Genomic DNA, 10,642 nt, shown 5'->3' on the forward strand with positions numbered 1-10,642 from the left:
CTTGAGGTGGTTTAATGCAGGACCACCTCATGGGGAGAGGCTCACCCTCTGGGGATATGGTCTATCAGGTGGGGTGCAGCTCAATGAAAGTTGCCAGAATGCAACATTCCTTAGCCCTCCCTAATGTATTATTGTTACATATGGCCTAAGACCAAATGTGCTAGGAAGAACAGGGGAGACAAAGATCTTTAACTGTGATAACACTGGTATGAGGTGGCCCCACATGGGCATGAGGATCAGTCACGAAGAAACAATGAAGGACTTGTTTATTCTGCATGGGAGGAACTGGATACAAAGTATACAAACGAACAAAGGACTGTTACAAGAGAAGCTCGGCCGCTGAGTCAGACGCAGCCGTAACAAGCACAGTGGTGGCAGGAGTCGCAGTAACCAGTACTGTTGAGAGAAAGCAGCCGGCACTCAGTCTCCAGCGCAGGCGATTAGAACGTTGAACAAGAGTTGTAGAGAAGCAAAGAGCAGCAAGATGACGCAAAGTAAGTTCTCTGCCCGGAGAGTGAAGGCAGACTGCATCCCGAAGCCAGGAAGACACTGCAAAGGCGAGTGCAGAGGAGAGAAGCCCACAGAGCCGGAGAAGTCTGCCCTGGTACCAGGAAGTTCCGGCAAGGTACCAGAGTCCTGTGAGAGGTAAGGGGAGGTAAAGGAAAACCAGAGGGGAATCGAGGGGCTAACAGGCTTATGGTGGCTTTCCTCTCCCCCCCACCCCAGTCCAGTATTAGCAAGGAAGTTGGGCATAACCAGAGAAGGGCGTGGGACCCCACCAATAAGGAGAAAAGTAGAAGAAAATCTCCCTCGGGACAGCAGTTGTGAAGAAACCGCTGGCCTCGCGAGATGGGTTCGGAACCCCAGCTCTGTGGAATAAATGTATCAAACCATACCAGGAGAAGGGAGTCTTGGTACCGGACAAAGAGCTGTGATAAAGATGCCAGGGCAAGGGAGTCATTCCCCCAGATCATATTGTGAATTGAACCAAACACCAGGAGAAGGGGAATCATGTTCCTGATGCTGGCCCAAAACTTGTGTTAAAAACGTCAGGAGAAAGCAAGTCATTCTCCCTCGTTCTATTGGGAACTCCATAAGTGTACATTAAGAGAAGGGGATCATTATCCTGGACATTGGATAAAGACTGGGTGAAGCCTACAAGCAAGAGGAATGGAGGCAATTCCCCCTGGTATTTTCTGTTGAGACAAAACTATTAGACATTGGTGAAAAAGCAGAAGGGAGACATTCTACTGAAGAAGGAACTTTGTTAGTTTACGCTTTAGTTTTAGTGTAAGGGTTACGGTAGGATTTCACTTAGGATGGTGTTCTGCTTAATTTATGCTTAGTTCAAAATGGCGCAGGCGCAATGCATTCTGGGAGCGCTCGCAGCCATGTTGGATATTTACTTCACTCCGCAGTGAAAGGCTGCACACATTTTGCTGAAGTGTTAGATTCACAGTGCTGAGACAAACAATGCTTTTTCAAACTTGGTATGCAGTCAAGGTCATTTCTGCTGGGAAAAGCTAATGTTGTTATGACTTGCTACTGTTCTCCGTGGAGAATGTTTTTAGAGCAGGGAGGCCCTGCATTCCTTGGGGGGAGCTCTCGATTGACCCAGCTGGCAACCGACGGCTGTTCCTCAACTGCGCAGATGCAATTCCAGAAGGTTCGAGAATGGACTCCTTTTTTTGGAGTGCCTATATAGGCGGAAACCTGCAGGGGTCAGGCGAGACTTCAGCCAGAGAAGGACGCTCCGTCTGGCCTTCCTGTGAGCTGTGGCACTCTCGTCCTGGCTGTCCCCGGGGTCTTCCAGCCGATTCTGGACGAGATGAGGAAAGATAATACGCTAACGGTGATGTATTCCTTCTTTGACTTCTTTACTTCTTCTGCGATGTATGTCCATGTTAGTTTTATGAGTTATTTCTATGTACTTGTAATCTTTGAATAAATAGCCGTAAAGAGCTGATTATCTTCTAAAGCGTGCGTGGCTGTGAGTTATTGTGTCTGTCTGTTTTTGGGATGAAGTATTTGCTTTATAATTGCATTGGTGATTTATGGTAGTTCCGTGCACTTTTCAGAGGAGAGCAATACAGATGGTAGAACTTTGATTTGACTGACATCGCCTTAAGTTTGAGGCAGTGAAACCAATCGGGATAGTTAAGTATTTTAATGAAAAAATAAAGTCTAACCAAAACCATGACACCTTCCTTCTTCGTACCTTCACAATATATTTTCAATTGGATTTTCTTGTAAGAAATCTACGAAGTACTTATTGCGAGATTCCCATTGTGTATTAGCTCAGTAAGTCCTTTTTCGTTCGTGTGTAGATCTACCCATTGTTTTCTAAACACAACCTAGTGCTATTGCACCTGGCCGTGTTCAACAGTTCAGACAAGTCCTGGTGCCCTGCATGGACAAGGCATAAAATAAGCAGTGTTGCAATTCTGCAGGTTTGCTAATAAATTGGGACTGGTGTAGCAAAGCTAGCTATTTAAGTTACCCGGTTCAATGAAAGCACAACTCGTCCTGCATTCCACTCTTGCCTTCAGGGCTCTCTCCACTCTCCTTTTCTCTGCAAGTTCTAAGGGGTTAATGGCGAGAGTGCTGTAGTAATCCTCTCCTCCACTCTTAAGTGCCAAAGGCATGTTTGGGAGTGCTAGACAAGAAATTTATTTTCCAAATAATTGCAATCCTGAAGTAATCAGATGGATACTTTTATTATGCTAACTATATCTGTCTGGCAAAGACAGTTGTGTGGTAACGTTTTTTTTTTTTTTACCGACACTTATGCAATTCCATTCCTAAAACTTTAAGTTGTTACATAATGTATTATTGCAGTATTACTACTGCAAAACACTGCCTTGTTGCCATGCTTTACAGTAAAGTTTAGGTTTGTGCAACTAAATCTCAGTGTCCACTATATTTCATTTTGCTAGGGGAGAGGACGAGGGAAAAATGCGAATGACCAAACTCTTGATGGCAAGATCAATTCTGTAACCTGCTGGTTACATACATCTGTGCAACTCGTACTCAATCCCTGAGCCGATTCCCATACTCCTTGACATTCTATCTTAACTTGTAGCTATATACCAGCTATCCTGAAAGTGAGATGGCCACAAACTACAATATTCCATCCAGTATATCCAGCTCTCTGCCTACTACACCGTAGGCTCTACTTAGTCTTACTTTCTTTCCTCTTACATAATGAATACACAAAGCCAACAGGATATTAATGCAAAGTAGTGATCAATAGTTGCACCCAGTCTGTACATCTACTGCACTACCGTAGACTGCAGTTAGCCTTCAAAGCTTGCCATGCTCTACAATTATGATTGCATTATATATTAGCACCTGTGGGAGCTAAGTGGCCAAACCGTTTTCAGAGCCTTTTTGTCATTTTACAGACCCTCGTCCAGGGGTTTCAAGGTCCTTGGCCAATCACATACTAGTAGATTTTATGAAGGGCGAGTACTATTTAGAGGGGTTGTTTGAAACTTTTAATTTAACATTTACTTTGTTGCCGTAAATGTCAAATAAAGGTTTCACTGTGCATGGCTGGCCTCCGAGTGGAAGCAGTGTGCCAAACAAAGTGGGTTTGTGATGCCATGCACCACTTTACAGAAAGCACATTTAAATGTATCATCAATTGTGATGGAATGAGTGCATTTCTCTGAGGTCAAGTAGGTAAAGTAAGTTACTCGACCCGTAGGTCGTGTGGAATTGTAAAGAATTTGCAAGGCACGACTCATCTCGGTAATGTATTTATTTTTAATTGGTGTTTTAGCCATATATGAAAAGAAAAAAAAAAACAATTTTGAAACGCAGATCTCTCCTGAAATAAGAAAGCAAATAAACTCTTGACATACCTAGACAACAAAACGAAGTACTAAGAGAATATATGGTATGGTATTGTTGCCTTAAGGAAAACATGATCATACAAAATACTAAAGACTTTAAAACACAAGATAATTCTGCATCTTAGCATCAAAGAAAGAAAATACAAGCAGAAAAGAAAGAAGGAAAGGGAAAGATAAAAGAAAACACATTGATTCACGAAAAGGGAAAAATAAATTGAAGAAAAATTAAAGATCCTGTAAGAGCTGTTCCAGTCAGTCAAAGTTAATTACCCCAAGTCACCCCTCAATGGGCTAAGGAAAGGCCCACTCCCCCCTAACTGCAAGACCTTGAGAACAGCCACAATGTCAGCAGTCAAAAAGGTTTCATTACCTGACAACAATCTTTTGGGATAGATAAGAGTTCAACCATCATACATCATATACAAAGCTCGGAAATCTAGCCTCTCTCAGGTTCAAGGTACCTGGGCAAATTGACAGTAGATGTTGCAGTGACTGTCTTTCCTTTTCATCGCATTTATCACAGATAGCGGAGGGATACTCTTCCTTATTTCTAATAGAAAGAATTTAAGGTTGGAAGCAAGTTCAATCTAAACCTCAGAAATTCTGATTTAGTGTCTGGATCAGATGATTTGTTCAAATAGGAAGACAAGACTGATCTAGGTTCCGCCAACCTCATTTTAGCGATCGTCCGTATCCAATCCATTTGTTTAATTAGCCCTTTAACTTTATCAGGATTTCGGACAAGGAGTTCAGAGGTGCAGTCTCAATTAGCAAGTATTTCATTGCACTTTAGGCTGAGATTGACAAGGAAAGCGTTATCAGATCTTTGCATTGATAGGGCTACATCCTCATAGGGGGAAATCAAGGATAAGCCTGAACATGGATAGCCACCTCCACTCCATCCATGCCATAAGAGAGGTCAGTCCCAGTTCATACCCAAGGCAAATTATGTCTTACTTCAGCAGCAAACAAAACTGCTGTATGCTCATTTTAGGTCTTGGGAACAAATAGCTTCTGGTGACAATAATATTAGTGCAATATTGCTAATCAAATGGGGTTTTCTAATTAAGAACATTTCAATTGGCAAACTCTGCCAATCAATTTTTGGAAACGAATGTATGCCTTGATGTCGAACCAATAATTTGCCTTGACAAAATACAGTGGGGGAAACTCATGGCCATGAGTCAGCCTTTGGCTTTTAGTTTACAATAGTTCTGTAACCCTCGTTTTAGAGCTTATAATAATAATGTAACAAATCCTTGCTACTAGTGTATTTTGTCTCCTTGTATTGGTGTACTGGAATAATGATACCAATATTTGGCAAAAGGAAGAAGGCACACTCATTGAAATAATCTGTACTTAAGATACACCTTGTGAAGCCACAGGGGACATAAAGAGAAACGGCACACTCACTGAAAATACTTGTATTCGAAAGTATACCTTGTGATAGGGTATGATCGATAAAAATAAGTGTATATAATATTAGGTTTGTACAACGTCATTAAGGAGCGTGTGTACAGGATCATGAAGTCACTTATTGAAATCTAATTTAGCATCGGGTTGTACGCTAGCGTTTCCAGCGCATTGCTGCATCTTTGAATACTTATTCTAACCACCAATAATAGTAAAACGCAAGACTTGTCGACAACCCATGTTATGCATTAGTTTAAAAAATAAAAGGCAGGTTATTGTGCGATAAACACCAGATTATTTTGTGGTCTAACCGAAGTTAGTAACCGCACTCAAGAGCCAGCCATTGAAATCACATTAAAAGGAGAAAAACAACGTTTACAAAAAGGTCTCAAGAGTGGTTGAGTTCAGGAAACATTTTAGGGACAGGGCCTATACAAACAACCTACCACTTACATCTGCATAAATAAATTGTTGCACATTTCTCACTCAAAGGGGTACAGGATGACGATGCCCACGCTCGCCCCTGTGGAGCCTCCGACACACATTAAAGCAATACAACTAGAAAACCATTAGCAAAAAAAGAACATTCTGCATACTCCCTTATTTATCATCCCTATCCATTCTGGCACTCTTAAAAACCATTAATGATTATCGTAGCCTATATGGATATTCTACCAATTTAGAGATTATTCCACAAAAACTACTGCCGAAGAGTTACGTGGAAGACTTCAGCCTCAAATAAGGGGAGTGGTCATGACCGGTATCTTGAGAAATGGTTTGGAAAATACTTGTAGTCAAGAAGTGTAACCCTAATAAATGCCTGTAAATGGATAAAAGAAAAACGTGAAGCTTTGTCCTCAAAATATCCAACTTGGTGAAGGAGGACAGAGAGTCTAGAAATGGTGCGGCTCACACCCATTGGAAATTATACACTTACGCAAGTTCTTCTTCAAAGGGCATTGATGACCCAATTTAAAAAAAAAAAAAAAAAAAAAAAAAAAAAAAAAAAAAAAGCACCCGAGAAGGCTAAATTTAGCCAACTTTGAAGACTACCATCTTGCTTTCATGAGTAGACACGCAGGTCATTGATTCAATCCACAAATGCTTTCCCGCCAGAGTGACTAAACCTATAAAGAGCCATCTCCCTCCCTTCTAGCAGTCGCACCATCCATGCATCCTCAGGGGAAGAAACTGTCAAAAATATGAAAACTTGAACTTAAGATCCGAATCAAACTACAGGGCCCTAGCCAACAATCCAAACATTAAAATTAAAAAAAAAGGGAAAATAATGTCCTTAACTAATTGCATTAAAAAGGAACAACCAACTAATTTCCCCATCTACTCCATGATGACACGACTTCGCTAGGCACAATATTGCATCCCATTATAGTATGGGAGCCTCAGTTAATGCAATGTACTATATTCCCATGCACAGTCACCCCTCCCCAAGCCCTGCCCCACACTCCCATGGGTCTTAGCTTTTATTTTTCCATATCCACCAAATTCACCCATGCTGCCCACATATACATCTAATTGGAGAAGGACTAATGCAGTAGATCCGCAGACTGATGGAGAAAACGTCAGAGACTGACACTGCCATTACAGAAGCAAGCTTGGGCCGTATTGAAAGCATAGTGGCATTCTACCATTGACTCTCCAGATCTAGATCATTTGCCGTATCATGGACAGCGCTTGTTCTGATACTGAATCGTACAATAAAGTGCACAAGAACCAACTGGAAATCAGTAGAAAGAAACCTTTACACCGAATTGTGGACAGAAACAATTCTAGCCTCCGTTAATATATCAACTCCTACCTGCCATCAAACCTTCACCACGACACAACATTTAACCCCAATCCAGCACATTACAATTGTCATGTTCTCTCGGCTCAAGTGGCAAAGCCAGCCACTTTCTTGGGAGTGTTCAAGCTCTCAAATTGAGAAAAGTGAAACATGAAAGCAGCACCCTGCAATAATGCCAAGGCATTAATTAGTTTTAAAGAACTGATTTGCTAATTAAAATATTTGTGACCAGCAAACAGGCCCATTTGATTAACGATGTGTACAAAATTGCTAATGTCACCAGAAGCTATTTGTACCAAAGACATGAAATGAGCAACAATACAGCAGTTGTGCGTACCATTGAAATAAGACTTTAGTGAGAGGAGTCAATGCTTGCAAATTCTTTAAACTTAATTCAGCTAGACCTGCAGGTCGGGTAACTTAGTTTACCTATTCAACCTAAGAGAAATTCATTCGACCCATAGCAACGGAGGACAAATTTAAAATTAGATTTCTGTAAAATGGTGCACGTCACTACAAACACACTTTGTTTGGCACACTGCTGCTTCTCAGAAGCCAGCCATGCACAGTGAAACTTTTATTTGACCTTTACTGCAAACAAAGTAAAAATTAAATAAAAAGGTTTCAAAACATCTGTTGTAAATGCTACTCGCCTTTCATAAAATCTACTAGACTGCGAGTGGGCGAAAAGACTGCGAGCCATAGACGAGTGTCTGTAAAATGTAAAAGGTTAGCTGCATGTATTGACACAAATAAATAGTTATGATAAAAAGGCTCTATAAACAGTTTTGCCAGCCGACTCCTGCAGGTGGTAATATAAAATACAATCCAAAACCAAAGAGAGCTCTAGAGGCCAACTACAGTGTTTGGTATTGCAGTAGATCTGTAGATGTACAGACTGGACGGATCTATTGATCACTACTTTTCGTAAGCATTTAGTTCACTTTGTGTATTCATTATGTAAGAGGAAAGCAAGGCTAAGCAGAGTGGATTGCGTAGCAGGCATAGAACTGGCCAAACTAGGTGTAATATTGTAGGTTTGTGGTCATCTCACCTGGTATAAAGCAAAAGAGTGATCATATAGAATATCAAAGAGTACGAGTTTGGTCATGGGTTGAGCACCAGTTGTCACCTTGCAGGTTACAGAACTAGGTTTGCCATCAAGATCATGTACATTTTCAAAAGTTCACTAGTCAACATGATGCATTTTACCCAACAAAATAAAATATAGTTGACACTATGAAATACAGATACGCTATCAAAGTTTACTTTAAAGCATGGAGATGATGCAGTGTTTTACAGTATCAATACTGTAATGAAGCATCACGTAAAAACTTTCATTTTTGGAATGGAATTGCATGACTGTCATGCAATTATTAAAAAAAAAAAAAAAGAAGTTCTTGCCTAGCACTCTTACACATGCCTTCGGCATTGTGGAGGTGATGATTACTGGTGCACTTTCCCTCCATTAGCACTTGGAGTGAACAGAGAAGAGGGCCAAGAGCACTGAGGGCAAGAGAGGAATGCTGGGTGAGCTGTGCTTTCATTGAAGAGGGCAATTTAAATAGCTAACTTTGCTACATAAGTGTTCATTTGATTAGCAAACCTACAGAATTGCATAGTAAACCGCTATGCAACACTGCTTATTTTATTCCTTGAATGCCGAGTCCAGATGGGAAAGAGGTGCTACAGCAAAACCCTGTGAAATCTCACCTGTGAGCAGGGTGGGTACATTTAAAGAATCATTACCAGAAAGCAGCAACAAACGAACAGCAGCAAAGATACACCAGGACAAAGTAACTGCTCAGCCTTTAGATGGCTCACACCTCTTTTTGAAACTAAGAGTGAATGCTGGATCTAAAGGGCCAAAGGAAAGTAATAGATATTCAGCCTCCCGGCGTCAGAGTGGAGATGACAGTGGTATGGGTTGGTGCGCCTAATGCAGCCATCTAGATGTGTGGTAAATCCAGTTACTGGTGAGATCATACTGGTCAACCCTTTCAAATGACAAGGCGGGTGAAAAATGAAGAGGTCACTTTTGCTAGTGAAAAATCCACCGACACCTATGCAGGAAAGAGAATATTTTTCAGTTCCCTTACTATAGAAGTCTCCTTCAGTTCCCTAATTATAGCAGCCTTTTCTTTTTTTTAGTTCCCACAGTATAGTCATCTCCTTTTTTTTGTTACCTCATTATGGCCGTCTCCTTGTTTGATTTTTTTAGTTCCCTCTTTACATAGATCTCTCCTTTAAGTATAAACCATATCCGATTAGGTGCTATGGTTATTCATAATCTAGTTTTTACCATACTTAAAATTGGCCCCTTGACCATATTAGTCCATGTTGTTCATACTTTAGTAATTATCCTTAAATATTGACACACCAAGTATTTGTGTGTCACCATACAACCTCATTTGTTTAATTGTACACAAAAAACGAAAATCCATACATTAAATCTATTTATTGGTCATTTGTTAGGTTACAATTAACAAGACTGTTTCAAAGCGCCCACAGGGGGGGAAGGTAGATAATGAATTTCAAGATAGATAAATAAAACAGTACAAACAAATAATGAGAATAAAGGGAAGGGGAGACGAACCTATGCCTTGTGAGTGCTCAGAACGTGCAAGTGCAGAGGTAAGGGATGGTTGCGGTAGTACTCATGGAGGGTGAAATTCCCAGAAAAATAAATAAATAAATAAAAAGAAGAAAACAAAAGACGCATCCGAGAGATACTGGGTGGGGGCGCCAGGACGTAGGACTTCGAACACAGGTGGGAGCAAGAGAAGTGTTGTACTCCCGGATAGGGTCACTCCCCTAAGTAACAGCTCAGGGCTCTATGCGGGGGGGAGGGGTTCAGGAAAGGCCTCCGCCCCCAAACATCCCAACGCCGTGCTTTCTCGGCTTGGGATAATAACATTAATAAGACCCGCCGCCATTTTGCCGCAGCCCCCCTCACCTGGCCTACGATGACATCGTAGAACTCCCGGCGAAAGTCTGCCACGAACATTTTGTCTCAGGGCTGCGGGAAGCGAGGGCACTGCGCCGGCTCTGGAAGGGCGCTCCGCTGTCTGGGCTCAGGGAGACACTTGTCAAAGCTGGCGCCAAACGCTCAGACACGGCGACTTCCTGCAGCACGGCCAGCCCCCCACACAGCAGCCAGCCAATAGAGCTGCTGCGTTCCGTCCGGCTGCGGCCAATGGGCGCCCAGCGGCTGGACGCTGTGGATTCTGATTGGGGAGACCCGAGGACCCTCTCAGTGTTTACTTGAGAGAGTTGACGTTTCAGGACCTGATGACGAGGGAGCAGCAGTTCTCAGCCAATTAGGCTGCGGAGTCGGACAACGGGGTGAAAGGTCAAACGCAATTGAGGCAGCCATTTATAAATGAAAATATTTCAATTACGAAACTTAGCCTCTGAACATATAGCAGATTCTAAAAACGTTTTGACGTAAATGAGAACGTACACAAGTCCATCATCAATTTGCAAAAAAGATGCACCCTATTCTCAAAGGGCATCTGAATGTGCCTTGCACTTCGACTCCTTTGCGCCTTTCCAATAACAAAGGTGT

At 41.9% G+C, this 10,642-nt stretch overlaps 1 protein-coding gene across 1 annotated transcript in view; it reads right to left on the reverse strand.

Moving 5' to 3' along the window:
* The window catches only part of CDC45 (cell division cycle 45), a 753,019-nt gene extending 742,800 nt beyond the window's left edge, over positions 1 to 10,219 (reverse strand). Inside the window, exon 1 of the mRNA XM_069620055.1 lies at positions 10,031 to 10,219. Coding sequence (XP_069476156.1) covers positions 10,031 to 10,081 — 51 coding nt within the window. The 5' untranslated portion in view covers positions 10,082 to 10,219. The remainder of the gene's footprint in view (positions 1 to 10,030) is intronic.
* Between the last annotated feature and the right edge of the window lie 423 nt (positions 10,220 to 10,642).

The sequence above is a fragment of the Ambystoma mexicanum genome, chromosome 10, assembly GCF_040938575.1.
Source record: "Ambystoma mexicanum isolate Mex_15411 chromosome 10, UKY_AmexF1_1, whole genome shotgun sequence".
Taxonomy (NCBI): Eukaryota; Metazoa; Chordata; class Amphibia; order Caudata; family Ambystomatidae; genus Ambystoma; species Ambystoma mexicanum.